Below are 22387 nucleotides of genomic sequence, written 5' to 3'. Positions count from 1 at the left end.
GAGGAGAAAAACTCCTCAATCAGATTCAGGAAAGGCGAGTATGGAGGGAGGTACAAGTTCATAAACTGCCCATTGATGTTAAACCATTCCCTTACCTGAGCAGCTCGGTGGAAACTGACATTGTCCCACACTATCACATAGGTGGGAATGGGATTCTCATTTAGCTCTTGACCCTGCTGCTCTTGAACCTGCTGCTCAAATAAAATATCTCTTAGATTGGCAATACATGTTAGAAGGTGCTGGGTGTTATATGGCCCGAGTGTAACATGGTGATGTAGAACACCATGGTTGCTGATAGCAGCACAGATTGTGACATTGCCACCTCGTTGACCAGGGACTTCAACAATGGCCCGCTGTCCAATCATGTTTCGGCCTCTCCTTCTCTTCTTTGTTAGATTGAAACCTGCTTCATCGACAAAGATGAACTCATGGGGTCTGTCCAAGGATTCCAAGTCAAATATTGTTTGTGTAGAAATACAATATACTGTATGTAGGATTTTGTAAGTCGTACAGAGACAGTGCTATACTGTAGAGTACAATTAGGCCTACTGTATGCACTTCTGATTCACATACATTGTATGTACTGAAGAGTAATGTCATTCACATAGTATGTGTTAGTACTGTAGACAATCTGGATTACAGTAAATGTTTCTGAATGTACACTTACTTGCACATACTGAGCTCGCAGTTCTTTCACCCTTGGTGAGTTGCGCTCAAAAGGTACTCTGTATACTTGTTTCATTCGCATCCTGTTACGATGGAGAACACGGTCAATTGTGGAAATACTCACACTGTCGATTCCCTGGAAGTGTGTGTTGTCTTGTATCACTCGTTCCTGGATTTCTCTGAGTCGTATTGCATTATCTTGAAGGACCATGCCAACTATAACGGCCTCTTGCTCCCGAGTGAATATAGCTGTCCTTCCACCTGCATGTGGCAGCCTCGCAATTCTACAAAAAGTAGTTGTGCAGTTACAAAACATATTCATGCAGTACAATACATACAGTGATTAACTTTACAAATGTCTATTGAAACAGCTGCATATAGTGTAGTACAGTAAATTTGCAATTACAAAAATACAGTAGTATACTGTACCTGTTCTCTTCTCTGAATGTCCTTACTATGGTGGACACAGAAAATCGGCTCAAATTGAGTTGCACTCTAAGTCCTGCTTCCCTCATTGTCAGTCCATGGACAAGAACATGGTCTATAACTGTTGCTCGAATTTCATCAGATATTTCCACTCTTTGCCTTCCTCTTCCTCTTCGTCCACCTCTTCCTCTTTCTTGCCCTCCTCCTCCTCTTCCTCCTCGTCGCCCACCTCGCATACGCACTCGTCCTCTCACATTATTTCTTCTATCTCAGACTTTCTCCTTCCCACCTTCAACAACCTGTTTGCTCTCTGAACTGGCTTATATTGGTTGTGTCGCATCATTTGAAACAGGTTAAATCAATTCTGAGTGGTTGTGTTCAATCAATGACATGTGTTCTCTATTTGTATTTGATTGTTGCCACTTGTGTTTACCAGTATGGATGACATGTGCATTAGAGTGCAGAATGTGTTTTGAGAATGAAAATGTGTTTAGAGTTTTGCTGAAAAGTCTAAGTGAGATCTGCAAATTGTGTTTTACCATGTGAAATGGTTTAAGGTATTGACAACAGACTGCATAATTAGCTGAATGAGTTCAGCCAATGGGTTTTAGTGTTTTAGCAATTGAGAAAAACTGTAATATGAGTTGTGTGTATGTTTTCCCCCAGGAATGTGTGTTTAATAACCTCTTTGGGCTAGGGGGCAGTATTTTCACGTCCGGATGAAAAGCGTGCCCAAAGTAAACTGCCTGCTACTCAGGCCCAGAAGCTAGGATATGCATATTATTAGTAGATTAGTAGATTTGGATAGAAAACACTCTGAAGTTTCTAAAACTGTTTGAATAATGTCTGTGAGTATAACAGATCTGATTTGGCAGGCGAATCCCCGAGCACAATCCATCCAGGGGGAAAATATGTTGAGCTCAATCTGTTTTCCATTCGTTTTCTATGGCAATCCCTTTTTAATAGAAATATGCTTGCAGTTCCTATGGCTTCCACTAGATGTCAACAGTCTTTAGAAATTGGTTCATGTTTTTCCTTTGAGAAATGAAGAAGTAGCCCTTCCCTTTCTGTGTGTCAAGCCAAGGGTACTTCTTTGTTTGGTGCGCACGACCTGGAACTCGCTCCACTTTCATTTTATCCACTATTGAACACAGTATATTCCGTCTTAAATTTGATCGATTATTTACGTTTTAAAATACCTAAAGTTGGATTAGGAAAGTTGTTTGAAATGTTTGGACAAAGTTTACAGGTAACTTATTAGATACTTTGTAGTCATGTTGGGCAAGTTGGAACCGGTGTATTTTCTGAATCAAACGCGCCAAATAAATGGACATTTTGGGGATATATAGAGGCAATTTATCGAACAAAAGGACCATTTGTGATGTTTATTGGAGTGCCAACAGAAGAATATCTTCAAAGGTAAGGCATGAATTATATTGTTATTTCTGACTTTTGTGTAGCACCTGCCTGGTTGAAATCTGATTTTCATGTGTTGGTATGCTGGGCGCTGTCCTCAGATAATCGCATGGTCTGCTTTCATCGTAAAGCCTTTTTGAAATCTGACACTGTGGCTGGATTAACAAGAAGTTCATCTTGTATAAAACTAGTATGTTTTATGAATTCTTATTATGAGTATTTCTTTTTTAGAATTTGGGGGCGCTGCAATTTCACTGGGTGTTGTCAAATCGATCCCGCTAACGGGATTGGCGCACGAAGGGATCCATAAGAGGTTTAATATGAGTTGTGTATGTTTTCCCTCAGGAATGTGTATTTAATATGAGTTGTGTGTTTGTTTTCTCATCAGCTATGTGATCAGTAGCCTGGAGTTGTTAGTGGCTGAGGACTACATGATTATCTATCTGAACGGAGCTACGCCTCGCAGGAGGATGCCTGGTATCAGCTGGCTAAAGAGATGCTACCACACCATCAACAGGAGGTCAACTATAATTTACGGAATGCACCTTTAAATGTTGTGTTAGGTTAATTTAATTCATGGTGTGTTTATAGATGTGTAATGTCATGACTATAATGTTTTTATAGATGTGTAATGGCATGATTATAATGTGCTTATAGATGTGTTATGTCATGATTATAATGTGTTTATAGATGTGTTATGTCATGATTATAATGTGTTTATAGATGTGTTATGTCATCATTATAATGTGTTTATAGATGTGTAATGGCATGTTTATGATGTGTTTATAGATGTGTAATGTCATGTTTATGATGTGTTTATAGATGTGTTATGTCATGATTATAATCGATGTGTTATGTCATGATTATAATGTGCTTATAGATGTGTAACGTCATGTTTATGATGTGTTTATAGATGTATAATGTGCTTATAGATGTGTAATGTCATGTTTATGATGTGTTTATAGATGTGTAATGTCATGTTTATATTGTGCTTATAGATGTGTAATGTCGTGATTATAATGTGCTTATACATGTGTAACGTCATGTTTATGATGTGTTTATAGATGTGTAATGTCATGTTTATAATGTGCTTATAGATGTGTAATGTCATGTTTATGATGTGTTTATAGATGTGTAATGTCTTGTTTATATTGTGCTTATAGATGTGTAATGTCGTGATTAGAATGTGTTTATAGATGTGTAACGTCATGTTTATGATGTGTTTATAGATGTATAATGTGCTTATAGATGTGTAATGTCATGTTTATGATGTGTTTATAGATGTGTAATGTCATGTTTATATTGTGCTTATAGATGTGTAATGTCGTGATTATAATGTGTTTATAGATGTGTAATGTCATGTTTATAATGTGCTTATAGATGTGTAATGTCATGTTTATGATGTGTTTATAGATGTGTAATGTCATGTTTATAATGTGCTTATAGATGTGTAATGTCATGTTTATGATGTGTTTATAGATGTGTAATGTCTTGTTTATATTGTGCTTATAGATGTGTAATGTCATGTTTATGATGTGTTTATAGATGTGTAATGTCTTGTTTATATTGTGCTTATAGATGTGTAATGTCGTGATTATAATGTGCTTATACATGTGTAACCTATGCTGTATGAACATACAGTTAATGTAAATGGTATTTTAATGTCCTTTGCAGGTTGAAGAAGAATCTGAAGTGGCTGGTCATTGCTCACCCATCCTGGTTCATCCGTACAGTCCTGGCCATCTCCAGACCCTTCATCAGGTAAGACCCCTCATCGTCATCATCATCACTGCACCTGGGGAGGGCATGGGAGCTGGGAGGAGCAGCCTCAGGACTCAGAGAGAGGAGCAGCCTCGAGAGCAGGGAGGAGCAGCTTCGGGACAGAGGGAGGAGCAGCCTCAGCCTAAGTGGCAGGAGCAGCCTCGGACCTAAGTGGGAGGAGCAGCCTCGAACCTAAGTCGGAGGAGCAACTTCGGGCCTAAGAGGGAGGAGCAGCCTCAGGACTCAGAAGGAGGAGCAGCCTCAGGACTCAGATCCTTTCTGAGATATGAACCTAAAGAACCATTAGAGAAAACAATGTTAAAGTTGTTCTAATCTTTCATGACAGACTCCCTGTAACATAACTGGTATCGCATCTGACACAATTATGCAATATTTTAGTTCTAGGCTTCCGAGATGAATGTGATTCAGGCTATACTATATTCAGATTCTCTCCATCCATCTGTCTCTCTCTGCTACAGTGTGAAGTTCCTGGATAAGATCCGTTATGTTCACACATTGGATGAGTTGAGCCAGCTGATTCCTATGGACCACATACAGATCCCAGAATGTGTCCTGCAGTAAGTCCCCACCGCCACCAGGGGTCACCAATGAGGCACCTTGTTCAGCCTGCTCACCTTACTGGAGACACAGCTTAGCTATGGAGTGTGTGCTATGTATATCACAGGAGGTTGGTGGCACTATAATTTGGGAGGACGGGCTCGTGGTAATGGCTGGAGCGGAATCAGTGGAATGGTATCAAATACATCAATTCCATTTGCTCTGTTGCAGATGTTATTATGAGCGATCCTCCCATCAGCAGCCTCCTGTTATGTATATGTACAGAATGAGTACATGTATGTAGGTCTATATGGCTGTGTTTACACAGGCAGTCTTATTCTGATCTTTTTCCACTAATCAGATCAGCTCTTTTGCCTGTAATTGGGCAGAAGATCAGAATTGGGCTGCCTGAGGAAAAGCAACGTAAGAGAGCTTTGAATATAAAGGTCTAAATCAGAGTGATCCCTCTCATAATCAGGTTGCAAAGATGGTTAGCTGCCAGGAATAGAAAATTAAACTAAACAAGTTGTTTCTGAAGTAAAATAAAAAATAAACATTACACTCACACTAGTTGTATTTATTTCCAGATATGATGACCAGAAGATGACAGCACAAAAAGAAAGGTAAGAGTGACATGTTTTATGTCATAAGCGTTAATACACTACATGATCAAAAGTATTTGGACACCTGCTCGTCGAACATCTCATTCTAAAATCATGGGCATTAATATGGAGTTGGTCCTCCCTTTGCTGCTATAACAGCCTCCACTCTTCTGAGAAAGCTTTCTACTAGATGTTGGAACATTGCTGTGGGGACTTTTAGGCTGGGTTTCTGTACAGCACTTTGAGATTTCAGCTGATGTACGAAGGGCTATATAAATAAATTTGATTTGATTTGACTTGCTTTCATTCAGCCACAAGAGCGTTAGTGAGGTCGGGCAGTGATGTTGGGTGATTAGGCCTGGCACGCAGTCGGCGTTCCAATTCATCCCAAAGGTGTTCAATAGAGTTGGGGTCAGGGCTCTGTGAAGGCCAGTCAAGTTCTTCCACATCGATCTCGACAAACCATTTCTGTGTGGACCTCGCTTTGTACACGGGGGTATTGTCATGCTGAAACAGGAAAGGGCCTTCCCCAAACTGTTGCCACAAAGTTGGAAACACAGAATTGTATAGAATGTCATTGTTTGCTGTAGTGTTAAGATTTCCCTTCACTGGAACCAAGGGGCCTAGGCCGAACCATGAAAAACAGCCCCAGACCGTTTTACCTCCTCCACCAAACTTTACAGTTGGTACTATGTATTGGGGCAGGTGGCGTTCTGCTGGCATCCGCCAAACCAGATTTGTCCGTCATAATGCCAGATGGTGAAGCGTGATTCAGCACACCAGAGAAAGCGTTTCCACTGCTCCAGAGTCCAATGGCGGCGAGCTTTACACCACTCCAGCTGACGCTTGGCATTGCGCATGGTGATCTTAGGTTTGTGTGCGGCTACTCAGCCATGGAAACCCATTTCATGAAGCTCCCGACGATCAGTTCTTGTGCTGACGTTGCTTCCAGAGGCAGTTTGGAACTCGGTAGTGAGTGTTGCAACCGAGGACAGACTTTTTTACGAGCTACGCGCTTCAGCGCTCGTTGGTCCTTTGTGTTGCCTGCCACTTCGCTGCTGAGACGTTGTTGCTCTTAGACGTTTCCACTTCACAATCACAGCACTTACAGTTGACCGGGGAAGCTACGTTGAAAGTCACTGAGCTCTTCAGTATGGGCCTTTCTGCTGCCAATGTTTGTCTATGGAGATTGCTTGGCTGTGTGCTCAATTTTATACACCTGTCAGCAGCTGAAATAGCCGAATCCACTCATTTGAAGGGGTGTCCACATACTTTTGTAGTGTACATATGTCCTACCCTTTATAATGTCCGGCCCATAATAAATATCTCTTATGGAGTCCATAGGCAGGAGATGAAGCATACCAAGTCTGCACCCCCCACGGAAAGGTGAGCCTATTTCCCTGTGCAGAAAATAAAGCTTCTGTACAGTACAAAGAGGTTCACAAATCAATTCATTCCTTCTTTACATTGCCTGAGACTTTTCCACAGTCAACCTAGCGGGCAAAATTGGTTGAACTGACGCCATCTCAATCAGATAACAATCAGTTCAGGTTGTAAACTGATCGTAGTGAGATCATTTTGACCAGCTTTGTCGGCTAGGAAGAGGCTTTGCTGAGGTTAAACAGAATGAGTAATTTCTGCATAAATGCGACCCATAGCTCTGATCCAGGGCATTACATGCGACAATGAGGCTCAGCATCGGAAAGACGCACATAAAACCCTGGACCAGAGCTATGCGACCCACTGCTTTGCGTCACCGTCACACACTATTTAGTTCAGTTCTTTGCACCCCGTCATTGTGAGGTATTGTATGTTTTGTGACACACTTCTATTAGGAGCTCTGTTTTTCCCGTAATTGAATTGAATTGTGGCAACAACAGGCTACAACACAGCAGGAGCTGTAGGTATGACGCTTCCGCTGACACGTGTTTACAGGCCGAGGTCAATGTTAGAGGACACAGGTCACAACCTTTGACATTAGGTAACATCTCTCCCTATCAGTTCTAACAACTGCACTCTGTTTTAACTGATCACAAGGTTTTCAGGTCAGTCAGTTTCACTGAACTTTATGATCCACGTCTATTAAGAGGACATCATGAGGACATGTATCTACAGGACAACCTCTTCTTAGGTTTTTAACTGTGTCAGCCTGTCCATGCTTCACATTAGGACATTAGGACTCTCCATTTAAATGTACGTACCTGGGTACGTCCCCCCCTTCTCCCTCTTCACATTAATTTAAAGTCTGTTACATAAAGCTCATCTGCTCCTCTCCTTAGCACATTGTATCTCTCTATCCCTGCCAAAGTTCAGGGCTATTTATACTAGGAAACATTACTAGGACATAACTAGAACAGAGATGCAGTTGGTTGAAAAACAGCACGGTTGAGACTAGGAAAGTACCCTCCCCCTAGAGTCTCATCACCCTAGTCTCATCACCCTAGTGTCTCATCACCCTAGAGTCTCATCACCCTAGTCTCATCACCCTAGTGTCTCATCACCCTAGTGTCTCATCCCCCTAGAGTCTCATCACCCTAGTCTCATCACCCTAGTGTCTCATCACCCTAGTGTCTCATCACCCTAGTGTCTCATCACCCTAGAGTCTCATCACCCTAGTGTCTCACCACCCTAGTGTCTCATCCCCCTAGAGTCTCACCACCCTAGTGTCTCATCACCCTAGTCTCATCACCCTAGTGTCTCATCACCCTAGAGTCTCACCACCCTAGTGTCTCATCACCCTAGTGTCTCATCACCCTAGTGTCTCATCACCCTAGAGTCTCATCACCCTAGTGTCTCACCACCCTAGTGTCTCACCACCCTAGTGTCTCATCACCCTAGTGTCTCATCACCCTAGTGTCTCATCACCCTAGAGTCTCATCACCCTAGTGTCTCAACACCCTAGTGTCTCATCACCCTAGTGTCTCATCACCCTAGTGTCTCATCACCCTAGTGTCTCATCACCCTAGAGTCTCATCACCCTAGTGTCTCATCACCCTAGTGTCTCATCACCCTAGCGTCACAGCCCTTAACAACCCTTCTGTTTCCTCACCCTAGTATCTCAGCCCTCTACCACCCTAGTGTTTCCTCACCCTAGTGTCTCAACACCCTAGTGTAACCACTCTAGTGTCCCAGCCCTCCACCACCCTAGTGTCTCACCACCCTAGTCTCTCATACCCTAGTGTCTCACCACCCTAGTGTCTCACCACCCTAGTGTCTCACCACCCTAGTGTTCCAGCCCTCCACCACCCTAGTGTCTCAATACCCTAGTGTTTCACCACCCTAGTATCTCACCACCCTAGTGTCCTAGTGTCTCACCACCCTAGTGTTCCAGCCCTCCACCACCCTAGTGTCTCAATACCCTAGTGTTTCACTACCCCAGTGTCCCAGTTTCTCACCACCCTAGTGTCTCACCACCCCCAGTGTCCACTACCCCAGTGTCCCAGCCCCTCACCACCCTAGTGTTTCCTCACCCTAGTGTCTCAATACCCTAGTGTTTCACCACCCTAGTGTCTCACCTCCCTAGTTTCTCACCACCCTAGTGTCCACTACCCCAGTGTCCCAGCCCCTCACCACCCTAGTGTCTCACCACCCCCAGTGTCCACTACCCCAGTGTCCCAGCCCTCCACCACACTAGTGTCTCACCACCCTAGTGTTTTACCACCCTAGTGTCTCACCTCCCTAGTGTCTCCCCACCCTAGTGTCGGGGAGGGAAGGGAGAGAGGGAGGGACACTGTCTCTTGTGTACAGGGGGGAGAGGATCAATAAATAAACTGAAATATAACACAAGGACTAGCTTACCTCAGTGGAATGATATTAATGAGGAATCAGCCACTGCAGCACGTTGAGTTGTATTTATATAGTAGACTGTGGGCTGTACTGTATGGCCCCTGTAGGGTATTGAGTTGTATTTATATAGTAGACTGTGGGCTGTACTGTATGGCCACTGTGGGGTATTGAGTTGTATTTATATAGTAGACTGTGGACTGTACTGTATGGCCACTGTGGGGTATTGAGTTGTATTTATATAGTAGACTGTGGGCTGTACTGTATGGCCACTGTGGGGTATTGAGTTGTATTTATATAGTAGACTGTGGGCTGTACTGTAAAGCCACTGTGGGGTATTGAGTTGTATTTATATAGTAGACTGTGGACTGTACTGTATGGCCACTGTGGGGTATTGAGTTGTATTTATATAGTAGACTGTGGGCTGTACTGTATGGCCACTGTGGGGTATTGAGTTGTATTTATATAGTAAACTGTGGGCTGTACTGTATGGCCACTGTGGGGTATTGAGTTGTATTTATATAGTAGACTGTGGGCTGTACTGTATGGCCACTGTGGGGTATTGAGTTGTATTTATATAGTAGACTGTGGGCTGTACTGTATGGCCCCTGTGGGGTATTGAGTTGTATTTATATAGTAGACTGTGGACTGTACTGTATGGCCACTGTGGGGTATTGAGTTGTATTTATATAGTAGACTGTGGGCTGTACTGTATGGCCACTGTGGGGTATTGAGTTGTATTTATATAGTCGACTGTGGGCTGTACTGTATGGCCACTGTGGGGTATTGAGTTGTATTTATATAGTAGACTGTGGGCTGTACTGTATGGCCACTGTGGGGTATTGAGTTGTATTTATATAGTAGACTGTGGGCTGTACTGTATGGCCACTGTGGGGTATTGAGTTGTATTTATATAGTAGACTGTGGGCTGTACTGTATGGCCACTGTGGGGTATTGAGTTGTATTTATATAGTAGACTGTGGGCTGTACTGTATGGCCACTGTGGGGTATTGAGTTGTATTTATATAGTAGACTGTGGGCTGTACTGTATGGCCACTGTGGGGTATTGAGTTGTATTTATATAGTAGACTGTGGGCTGTACTGTATGGCCACTGTGGGGTATTGAGTTGTATTTATATAGTAGACTGTGGACTGTACTGTATGACCACTGTGGGGTATTGAGTTGTACTTTAGACAGTGGGCTGTATTATATATTTTTTTCTGTTAAAATATATACTATATATATATATATATATATATATATATTATAATTTTTTCCATTTTTCATATGTTAAATGAATTACTAAATTTAATTTTCAAGCCCATGTTTTATCCTAATTATTTATAAGACTTTCTGAAACCGGTATTTTGAGGAGGGGGGACACTGACTGGACCTGCCACATCTCACAAGTATCATACACCTCTAGCTCCTGGCTACTATCCAATCAAATCCACATTGACATTATCCCACCCCTGGTTAGCCACACAATATCAGCCAATTAATTTGCAGCAATATTGCCCCTGTATGTCAGTGTGCTGTTGTCACGTCCTGGCCAGTATAGGGTTAATTAGTATTGTAGTTTGGTCAGGACGTGACAGAGGGTATTTGTTTTATGTGGTTCGGGGTGGTGTGTTTTTGTTAAAGGGCATTTGGTTTAAGTATTCCGGGGTTTTTGGGTACGGTTTGGTGTTCTGGTATTCTATGTCTAGTCTAGTATGTCTGTTTCTATGTCTGGTTAATTGGGGTTGGGACTCTCAGTTGAAGGCAGGTGTTGTCTATCTGCCTTTGATTGAGAGTCCCATATATGAGGGTGTGTTTGTGTTTGGTTTTGGTGGGTGATTGTTCTGTGTTCAGCCCTAGGCTTTGCCAGACTGTTTGTTTGTTTGTTTGTTGGTTGTTCGTTCATTCATTCATTCTCGTGGTTTGTTATTTTGTATTCATTTTGGAAAGTTAATAAATCTCAAAATGAGCATACACGTACCTGCTGCATTTTGGTCCTCATTCCCCGACGACAACTGTGACAGCTGTGCACATTTGTCTATCATTCACTTCATGTAGACAGTTATGATAACTCTAAATCTTCTACATTTTCTGTTGAGAAAGACTTTCCCCAAAACCTTCTCAGTTAAATGTTAACTGTAAAGTAGGCTTATTAGCAGAATCATATCATGATTATTTGTATCAATCTGCTGGGCTTTTGTTTTGTAAAATCTGTCATGACATAGTATGCAGCAGCAAAAACGTCACTAGACCAGCACATTCTTCTCTTGCAAAATGCGCAGTTAAAAAATGTTTTTATCGGAATTATTATTTTTAAGCATTGACATGGACTTCTTACATCTTATTGCGCTGTTTCTCTATAAATAATAGCAATTTTGAGAGTAAAAATATTGAAAACCAGGAAAAATATAACTTTGGCTAGGAAAGCTAGGATTTTTGGGGTGAGTAGCTCACGACGTGTTTCATAATATACAAGTAGCTCACATGCTAGAAAAGGTTGGACACTCCTGCTCTAGTAGTGTGCAGACAGTAGCGTGAGTGGAGGAGAGAGAGAGTGTTAAGTGACACACTCAGCATTTCATTTGATTTTAGCTGCCGGTGAAGGGCAGGAGTCGCAGGAAGTATGTTTGTAATTTGATCAAGCTATGTAGCCTTTTGATTCCTTCTTGATTAATAAATAAAACAAACATGTTTAGTTGTTTCTCTGTAATACTAGCCACCTAGCAATTTTATGAAATTGGCTTTAGCTAGCCAGCTAGACAGGTTCCCAATCTCCCAACCTCATAACTAGCTACCAAACCATTTCAGCCTACAAGTCAAGTTAGAGTAGCTTGTCTAAATATCTGCTGGCAAAAGACTAAAAATGCTTTAATTCTTTGGTTATGATACTATAACCAGTGTGACAGTTGTACTAAACTACTAAGGCATAAAAATGTGTATCATTAATTAAAATAACAATTGAACAGGTAAAGAGGTATGCTTAGATAATCTAGGCAGAAAAAAAATATATACACTACCGTTCAAAAGTTTGGGGTCACTAAAGAAATGTCCTTGTTTTTAAAAGAAAAGCACATTTTTGTCCATTAAAATAACATCAAATTGATCAGAAATACAGTGCAGACATTGTTAATGTTGTAAATGACTATTGTAGCTGGAAACGGCAGGTTTTTTAATGGAATATCTACATAGGTGTACAGAGGCCCATTATCAGCAACCATCACTCCTGTGTTCCAATGGCACGTTGTGTTAGCTAATACAAGTTTATAATTTTAAAAGGCTAATTGATCATTAGAAAACCCTTTTGCAATTATGTTAGCACAGCTGAAAACTGTTGTGCTGATTAGAGAAGCAATACAGCTGGCCTTCTTTAGACTAGTTGAGTATCTGGAGCATCAGCATTTGTGGGTTCGATTACAGGCTCAAAATGGCCAGAAACAAATACCTTTCTTCTGAAACTCGTCAGTCTATACTTGTTCTGAAGAATGAAGGCTATTACATGCGAGAAATTGCCAAGAAACTGAAGATCTTATTCAACACAGTGTACTACTCCCTTCACAGAACAGCGCAAACTGTCTCTAATCAGAATCAAAAGAGTAGTGGGAGGCCCCGGTGCACAACTGAGCAAGAGGACAAGTACATTAGACTGTCTAGTTTGAGAAACAGACGCCTCACAAGTCCTCAACTGGCAGCTTCATTAAATAGTACCTGCAAAACACCAGTCTCAACGTCAACAGTGAAGAGTCGACTCCGGGATGCTGGCCTTCTATGCTGGCCTTCATGATGCCCCTGCCCATGAAGGTGGTTAACTTCCAAGACAGCCCCTGTTACACTAGAGACCAAAGCTCTGCCCGCAAGCGGCGGTGTTCTTTGATGTTACACTGTACTGTAAGAGTAAGGTTAATGGAAGCTGCCATTTAGGCAGGGACATTCAGTACACCAGGGATCTGGGCTGGAATAGAGGAAGGGACACTATCTGTTCTGTACAGGAAGTAGAGGACAATGTAAATAATTTAACTGAGGCGGTGTAACTCAAAGGGTTCCTCAGTGGAATGATATCAATGATGAGAATTCAGTTACTGGGCTCAGCTATTGTTCTTTATATGAAGTTGTTGTTGGTGGTGGTAGTGTTGGTGATGATGATGTTGGTTTGGTGGTGATGATGGTGATGGTTGTGATGGTGGTTGTGGTGGTAGTGATGATGATGGTGATGATGACGATGATGGTGATGGTGATGATGATGTTGGTGGTGATGGTTGTGATGGTGGTTGTGGTGGTAGTGATGATGATGGTGATGATGATGGTGATGATGATGATGATGATGGTGGTGATATTGATGATGATGGTAATGATTGTGGGGATAATGATGATGATTTAAATGTGTGTCTATCTAAAACCATTCCAGGTAAAACAAGAATCCACAACCCTGCTGAGGATTCATGAGGATAATGTCTATCAATACAGGGTAAAAGACTTCTTGGCTGAAGATAAAGGACTGATGGAGAAATGATGAGGACTGGCGTGTGGGTGAAGAGGGCTCCTGACATTACATCAACATCATCCTACCTTGTCTTACTTTCCACACAGCAGATACCCTGGTCTGTCTGTCCCATGGAGTAAACCTACCCTGTCAGATAGCCTGACCTCTGTCCCATGGAATAAACCTTCCCTGCCCCATAGCCTGACCTCTGTCCCATGGAATAAACCTACCCTGCCCCATAGCCTGACCTCTGTCCCATGGAATAAACCTACCCTGTCAGATAGCCTGACCTCTGTCCCATGGAATAAATCTACTCTGGCACATAGCCTGACCTCTGTCCCATGGAATAAACCTACCCTGCCCCATAGCCTGACCTCTGTCCCATGGAATAAACCTACCCTGCCCCATAGCCTGACCTCTGTCCCATGGAATAAACCTACCCTGCCCCATAGCCTGACCTCTGTCCCATGGAATAAATCTACCCTGGCAGATAGCCTCTCTTCCACTTACCATTTCTCCTTGCATGAATAAATCAGCTGTGATCTAGTCTACTGCATGATGAACATGCATTGGCCTGATGCAAGACGGCTGGATGAACTCTGTTAAATGTGTTTATTTCCTTCAAAGGGACAAGAACAGTCTTTGGTTGGTACAAGCCAGCTGTACATAGTTGTAATAACATTGTAATAATGTAATGTATTAACATTGTTGTAATACAAGTATGGAGGTATATGTGTGCAACAAGCAATAATGTTTGATAAAAGTGTTTTGGTTATCTTTTTTCTTCAATGTATAAATTCTAATGTTTTTAAATAATGTGCAATAAGCAGTTCCTCTTCTGAACTGACCAAATTCATTCAGAGGTTGTTACTACTATAATGAATGAAATATGTTTTAGCTTTCTCTATTGCTCCTTTGGGTGTTGTTGTGTTTTCTGAAGGTTACTAGACAGATGGCATGCTGGTAAAAATTTTCTTCCTCATCATCTGGGATAAAAAAAAACTAGCCTCGGTAAAAAAAAAACTAGCCTGGGTACCAGTCTGTTTCTGTTATCATTTCACGCCTCGCCACTTCTTGTCATGCCATGTTTGGAGTGGCAAGGAATGGAATGATGGTACAGACTGGTACACAGGATAGATCAAAACATTACTGATGATCTTAGTTTCCTGGTTTATTGATGATCTGTCTCAATTCCTCTATTTCCTCGTAGAGATCTTACTTTACATTAATCTATTGTTACACATATGATGCAATGCATTTAAAGAACCTAATTAACTGTTTAAGTTATGTGAACTTATATATTAGTATGTGCTGTTCAATGTTTGTAATAAAATTTTGTTGGAAATATCCAATCAAGATACTCCAGTTCTTGCTATCGAACACCCTCCCAGCAGCGCTCCTCAGGCCCGTATCCCTCCCAGTCCACCAGATACTGCCAACCGCGGCCCCGATGGCGCACATCCAAAAGCCGCCGGACGGTATAGGCAGGATGGTCGTCAATGAGCCGAGGGGGTGGAGGAGCAGCTGCAGGAGGGGACAGGAGCAGACTGGTTTAATTAAGGATACATGGAAGGTGGGGTGAATTTTGAGAGAGTCTGGGAGTTTCAGATTAACAGCAGAGGGGTTTATGACACGATCAATCTCAAAGGGGCCAATGAATCGGGGAGGTGGTTTTTTGGAAACCACTTTCAGGGGCAAGTCCTTAGATGAAAGCCATACCTTTTGGTCTGGAGTGTAGACTGGGGCTGAAGCATGGCGACGGTTAGCTTGGGATTAGGTCACGGTGGAGGCATGAAGAAGGGCAGCCAGGGCCCTCCTCCAGGTGTGACGACAACGGCGCGGTCCTGGACTGAGGGCACCGCTACTTTGACCGCTTGGGCAGGGAACAAGGGAGGTTGGTAACCCAGAGCACACTCAAAGGGAGACATACCTGATGAGGCGTTGATTAGGGTGTTGTGTGCATATTCCACCCAGGGTAGCTGGGCACTCCAGGAGGAAGAGTCAGCCGAAGTCACACAGCGTATTGCAGTTTCCAACTCCTGGTTGGCCCGCTCGGTCTGGCCATTGGTCTGGGGGTGATATCCAGACGAAAGGCTGACATTAATACCCAGAGCTGTGCAGAAGGCTCTCTATACCTGGGATGTAAACTGGGGTCCTCTGTCACAAACAATATCACTAGGGATGTCATGCAGCCGCAAAACATGGGATACCAGCAGGTCCACAGTCTCCCGGGAGGAAGGAAGCTTGAAGAGGGGAATGAAGTGAGCCTCTTTGGAAAATCAGTCAATAAAAGTGAGGATGACTGAGTTACCATTCAATGGGGGAAGCCCAGTGGCGAAGTCCAAAGCTATATGTGACCAGGGGTAACTGGGTATGGGAAGAGGACGAAGCAGACCAGCTGTAGGTTTGGGGGAGGTTTTGTTCCAAGCCCAGACCGAGCAGGCTGAGATGAATTCCCGAGCGTCTTTCTCCATGGTGGGCCACAAAAATCGCTGACGCAGGAAGTCGACAGTTCGGTTCATGCCAGGGTGACAGGTGAGGTGCGTAGAATGGGCCCATTGAAGAACATCAGAACAAACTAAATCTGGTACAAACAGAGCCTTACAAGGACCGTTTCTAGGATCAGGTTGGTTCTGCTGAGCCTGACGAACACGGGACTCAATCTCCCAGGAGACAGCAGCAATGATGCAGGAGGATGGCAAATGGTTTCTTGCTCGGAACTTGTGTTGTCTGCGGTGAACTGACGGGAGAGGGCATAAGGCTTGGTATTCTTAGTGAGTGTGAAGTTGAATCTTCCAAAAACAATGCCCACCTGGCCTGCCAAGAGTTCAGACGTTTGGCGGTCTGGATGTAGGCTAGATTTTTGTGATCCGTCCACACAATGAAGGGAAGGACCGAACCCTCTAACCAAGGACACCATTCCTCAAGAGCCAACTTAACAGCCAGGAGTTCCCGGTTACCTATGTCAAAATGTCTTCTTTCGGGACAAGAAGGCACAAGGATGGAGCTTCTGATCCGAGGGAGAATGTTGAGACAGGACTGCACCTACCCTGGTGTCGGAAGCGTCCACATCGTGGACGAACTGGAGTTCTGGGTCTGGCTGGGTAAGGATTGGTGCAGAAGTGAAGCGGTGCTTGAGTTCCCAGAACACTGCCTCTGCCTCAGGGGACCAGTGGAATGGAGTTGAGGTGGAGGTGAGTGGTGAGAGGCGCTGCCAAACGACTGTAGTCATGGATGAACCGTCTATAAAAATTGGCAAACCCCAGGAAATGCTGTAGCTGCTTCAGATTCGCGGGCACAGGCCACTCTGTGACTGCCCTAACCTTGGCAGGGTCCATTTGTAGCTGTCCTTGAGCAATAATGTAATCCAAGAAGACACAGAGGAAACATGAAACTCACATTTCTCAGCCTTAACAAATACCTTATTCTCCAATAGCCTTTGGAGAACTTGGTGGACGTGTTGCTTGTGAGCCTCAAGGTCCTTCGAAAAAATAAGAATGTCATTCACATAGACAAAAACAAAACGCCCAATGACATCCCTCAGGACATCATTAACCTCTCTAGGGTAGGGGGCAGTATTTGCACGGCCGGATAAAAAACGTACCCGATTTAATCTGGTTATTACTACTGCCCAGAAACTAGAATATGCATATAATTATTGGCTTTGGTTAGAAAACACCCTAACGTTTCTAAAACTGTTTGAATGGTGTCTGTGAGTATAACAGAACTCATATGGCAGGCAAAAACCTGAGAAGATTCCTTACAGGAAGTGCCCTCTCTGACCATTTCTTGGGCTTCTACACTCTCTTTATTGAAAACTGAGGATCTCTGCTGTAACGTGACACTTCCTACGGCTCCCATAGGCTCTCAGAAGGCGGCAAAACGCTGAATGATGCCTTTGCAGGCCCTGGCTGAAAAACAGTAGCGCATTTGGATAGTGGTCGATCAGAGAACAATGAGACTGAGGCACGTGCACGAGGCGACACCATGTTTTTATTTTTTCGTCTTTGAACGAAAACAGGGTTTCCCGGTCGGAATATTATCGCTTTTTACGAGAAAAATCGCATAAAAATTGATTTTAAACAGCGGTTGACATGCTTCGAAGTACGGTAATGGAATATTTAGAATTTTTTTTGTCACGAAAGACGTCGGGCGCGTCACCCTTCGTCACCCTTCGGATAGTGTCTTGAACGCACGAACAAAACAGAGGATATTTGAACATAACTATGGATTATTTTGAACCAAACCAACATTTGTTATTGAAGTAGAAGTCCTGGGAGTGCATTCTGACGAAGAACAGCAAAGGTAATAAAATTTTTATAATAGTAAATCGGAGTTTGGTGAGGGCCAAACTTGGTGGGTGTCAAAATAGCTAGCCCGTGATGGCTGGGCTATCTACTCAGAATATTGCAAAATGTGCTTTTGCCGAAAAGCTATTTTAAAATCGGACATAGCGATTGCATAAAGGAGTTCTGTATCTATAATTCTTAAAATAATTGTTATGTTTTTTGTGAACGTTTATCGTGAGTAATTTAGTAAATTCACCGGAAGTTTGCGGTGGGTATGCTAGTTCTGAACGTCACATGCTAATGTAAAAAGCTGTTTTTTGATATAAATATGAACTTGATTGAACAAAACATGCATGTATTGTATAACATAATGTCCTAGGATTGTCATCTGATGAAGATCATCAAAGGTTAGTGCCGCATTTAGCTGTGGTTTGGGTTTATGCGACATTATATGCTAGCTTGAAAAATGGGTGTCTGATTATTTCTGGCTGGGTGCTCTGCTGACATAATCTAATGTTTTGCGTTCGTTGTAAAGCCTTTTTGAAATCGGACAGTGTGTTAACGAGAGTCTTGTCTTTAAAATGGTGTAAAATAGTCATATGTTTGAGAAATTGAAGGTATTTGAATAACGCGCCACGGGATTCCACTGGCTGTTGAGTAGGTGGGACGATTTCGTCCCACATACCCTAGAGAGGTTAACCAGGCTCTGAATACCAGCAGGGGCGTCAGTGAGACCAAAAGGCATAACCAAATACTGGAAATGTCCAAGTGGTGTGTTGAACGCCGTTTTCCACTCGTCCCCTTCTCTGATGCGGACAAGGTGGTAGGCATTCTGGAGGTCCAGTTTAGTAAACACTGTGGAACCAAGGAGGGGGGCAAAAGCAGCACTGATAAGTGGCAAGGGATACTTGTTCCTGACAGTGATACTATTCAACCCACGGAAGTCTATGCATGGCCTCAGTGACCCATCCTTCTTCTTGACAAAGAAAAACCCAGCTCCCACCGGAGAGGAAGAAGGCCTGATATGTCCGACAGCCAGGGAATCCTGTATGTATTCTTCCATGACTTCTTGTTCGGGGCAAGAGAGGTTATACAACCTGCTACTAGGGAGAGGAGCTCCAGGCTGAAGCACAATAGCACCGTTGTACGGCCGATGAGGCGGCAGAGATGGGTGTGGTGCTTACTGAATACAGGAGCTAGACCGCGATATTCTGGAGGAACAGAAGACAGGTCTGGGGGTTCTGGAATGGACTGGGGTCCAGACAAGGCAGGAGGAAGGGCAGAATGTAGACAATTAGAATGACAAAATGTACTCCAAGTAGTTACCCTTCCGGTGGGTTGTGTAGCTTTAACCATGGATGACCCAGAACCAGACGTGAGTGAGAACAGTCAATTATGTGGAAACTGATCTTTTCTAGATGATTTCCAGAGAGACGCAGGATAACAGGAACAGTTCTCTCCAAAACACGGAAGAGTAGCTTTCCATTGAGAGCGTTGGCATCCAGAGGTGAATCGAGTGAAACAGTTTCCAGACCCAACTGATTAACAACCCCTCTGTCCAGAAAGCTCTCATCTGCGCCTGAATCGATGAGAGCAGGCAGAGGAAAAGCCTGGCTCTGCCACACAAGGTTGGCCTCAAGCAGGGGTCTGGGAGATGATGGGCAGGCGATTTGGCTCAACAGTATATCCCCCACTACTGCTGAGCCCCCTCTTTTGCTGGACACAGGGAACAAGTGGAGACCAGGTGACCAACCTGGTCACAATATATACACAGCTCCTTGTACTGATACGCCGCTGCCTCTCCTCTGGAGATAGACGGGTCCGGCCGAGCTGCATGGGTTCAGGATTAGAACACGCCTGGAGATGTGATGCAGTTGGCAAAAGAGAGCAAGGCACTGAAGCAGATGTTATGGGACATGCAACCCTACCTCCCCTCTCCCTCTGACGCTCATGGAGACGGTTGTCAATGCGGATAGTGAGAGAAATTAGTTCGTCAAGTCCATCAGGCTCCTCTCTGGACACCAACTCGTCCTTGAGGGTCTCAAAGAGTGCGTTCTGGAATGCTCCCTGAAGGGCCTCGTCATTCCAGCCACTCTCTGCGGCGAGGGTGCGGAACTCACATGCCAGTTCAGCCACACTCTGGGAGCCATGACGAAGGGACAGATGTTGTTTAGCAGTATCCTTTACACAGACCGGGTGGTCGAAGACCTTCCTCATCTCATCTGTAAATCCACCGTAGGAGAAGCAGATAGGTGACTGTCTCTCCCACACCGCAGTGGCCCAGGAAAGCGCTGCTCCCCGAAGGCAGCCAATCAAAAAATAAATCTTGGCTCGTTCGCTAGCATAAGAGTAGGGCTGTTGCTCAAATACTAGTGAACATTGCACAAGAAAGGCTCTGCAAGCACCAAGATTACCATCATAGCCCTCAGGAGTCAGAACAAAAGGCTCCCGAGCCGGAGAAGATTGACTTGATACTGGTTGTGATCTCTGGGCAGAGGTTCGGACCTGTAGGTCAGACAGGCTCTGTGAAAATTCCTTGATGTTCTCCAGCAGGGTTTTCAGGGCTTGGTCATGTTGCTCAAGAAGGGTGCCTTGACCAACAAGAATTTGGTGAAGAGTAGTGGAGTCTGCTGGGTTAATCTCTAGGCCAGATTGTACTGTTAAGCGGAACGACACAGGGGAACCCAAGAACAGACTCAGATGAGAAAACAGGGATGAATGAACCAAAATATTTATAGTTACACAAAGATATATGGAGCGCAGATCCAGGGAAGCTTGGATGAGTTGCAGAATAAACAGACGTGGAGACTGAGGTTGGAGTTATCTGAGTAGAACAGGGTAAACAGGTCCTGAGGGGAATCCAAGGTAGTGGTGGCGAGTAAAATCCAGAGCAAGGTAGTTGGGTGGTGATATGTGGAACAGGAGACTGGAGCCAGAGACAGAGCGGTAATGAGCAGAGATTACGATCTGGCAGAGTGGAAGTGGCAGGACTGAGTATTTGTAGAGGTCTTGATTATGGAACGAGTTGCAGCTGGTAGGTATCTGCTCTGACTCCAGCACACCTTTCTCCAACCACACCATCACACAAAAAGGGAGAGGGAGAGACAGTGTACAGGGGGAGTAACTGCAGGTCAAGAAGACACCGGATGAATACCAGAGGGAGTAGCAGGAGCAGATGTGACAATATATGAGTACATTATCTCTTATACACACACACGCACGCACACACACCCACACATAAGCCTGCTGTTGCTGCAGACTGCCACATTTTAATATATCCTTTTAGATTAACTCCAGGCCTATATAGAGCCAAGAGTTGTTCCTGGTTAGGATAGAGTATTACATTTTGCTCTGCATGGGTCAACTCCATGCCCACTTGACAAAAGCAAAGCCTATAAAAATATCAGTCATTCTGTGAGTCCTTACATAATTAATGTCCAATAAACAAATTATTTATAGATACAGATCAAAATATTGTCCTCACTTGTTCTGTCCAGTTCTGTCCTCTCCTGTCCCCCTGTTCTGTCCTCTGCTGTCCCCCTATCCAGTCCTGTCCTTTCCTGTCAGCCTATGTCCTGTTCTGTCCTCTCCTCCCTGCTATCACACCCTTAAACATGAGACCTCCATCTTATCACGCCCTTAAATCAAATCAAATTGTATTAGTCACATGCGCCGAATACAACAGGTGTAGACCTTACAGTGAAATGTTTACTACGAGCCCCAAACCAACAATGCAGTTAAAAAAAAGTATGGATAAGAATAAGAAATAAAAGTAACAAGTAATTAAAGAGCAGCAGTAAAATAACAATAGCGAGACTATATACAGGGATGTGCTGGTACAGAGTCAATGTGCGGGGTCACCGGTTAGTTGAGGTAATATGTACATGTAGGTAGAGTTATTAAAGTGACTTTGCATAGATGATAACAACAGAGAGTAGCAGCGGTGTAAAAGAGGAGGGGGGGGCAATGCAAATAGTCTGGGCAGCCAATTGATTAGGTGTTCAGGAGTTTTATGGCTTGGGGGTAGAAGCTGTTTAGAAGCCTCTTGGACCTAGACTTGGCGCTCCGGTACCACTTGCCGTGTGGTAGCAGAGAGAACAGTCTATGACTAGGGTGGCTGGAGTCTTTAACAATTATTAGAGGTCCTGGATGGCAGGAAGCTTGGCCCCAGTTATGTACTGGGCCATTCGCACTACCCTCTGTAGTGCCTTGCGGTCAGAGGCAGAGCAGTTGCCATACCAGGCAGTGATGCAACCAGTCAGGGTGCTCTCGATGTTGTAGCTGTAGAACCTTTTGAGGATCTGAGGGCCCATGCCAAATCTTTTCAGTCTCCTGAGGGGGAATAGGTTTTGTCGTGCCCTCTTCACGACTGTCTTGGTGTGCTTGGACCATGTTAGTTTGTTGGTGA

General features: G+C 43.8%; 1 protein-coding gene and 2 long non-coding RNA genes across 8 annotated transcripts in view; 1 reads left to right on the top strand and 2 right to left on the bottom strand.

Moving 5' to 3' along the window:
* Positions 1 to 713, bottom strand: part of LOC115157534 (uncharacterized) — a 3268-nt gene extending 2555 nt beyond the window's left edge. The window contains exon 1 of the long non-coding RNA XR_003868474.1: positions 668 to 713. This is a non-coding gene — a long non-coding RNA (uncharacterized LOC115157534). The remainder of the gene's footprint in view (positions 1 to 667) is intronic.
* Positions 1 to 15042, top strand: part of LOC115157533 (caytaxin) — a 32004-nt gene extending 16962 nt beyond the window's left edge. For 2 of the 6 annotated variants that reach the window (XM_029705877.1, XM_029705882.1), the window contains 6 exons: positions 2897 to 3028; positions 4183 to 4269; positions 4749 to 4847; positions 5415 to 5450; positions 6774 to 6815; positions 13675 to 15042. In XM_029705877.1, the coding sequence (XP_029561737.1) occupies positions 2897 to 3028; positions 4183 to 4269; positions 4749 to 4847; positions 5415 to 5450; positions 6774 to 6815; positions 13675 to 13720 (442 nt within the window). In that variant the 3' untranslated portion in view covers positions 13721 to 15042. Of the gene's footprint in view, positions 1 to 2896; positions 3029 to 4182; positions 4270 to 4748; positions 4848 to 5414; positions 5451 to 6766; positions 6816 to 13615 lie in introns of those variants that run through there. The other 4 variants (XM_029705878.1, XM_029705879.1, XM_029705881.1 and 1 more) reach the window with 4 other exon arrangements.
* Positions 3427 to 22387, bottom strand: part of LOC115157536 (uncharacterized) — a 42804-nt gene continuing 23843 nt past the window's right edge. Inside the window, exon 2 of the long non-coding RNA XR_003868475.1 lies at positions 3427 to 4561. This is a non-coding gene — a long non-coding RNA (uncharacterized LOC115157536). The remainder of the gene's footprint in view (positions 4562 to 22387) is intronic.

Source organism: Salmo trutta, chromosome 21 (genome assembly GCF_901001165.1).
Source record: "Salmo trutta chromosome 21, fSalTru1.1, whole genome shotgun sequence".
NCBI lineage: Eukaryota > Metazoa > Chordata > Actinopteri > Salmoniformes > Salmonidae > Salmo > Salmo trutta.
This window is presented reverse-complemented; position numbering and strand designations above follow the sequence as displayed.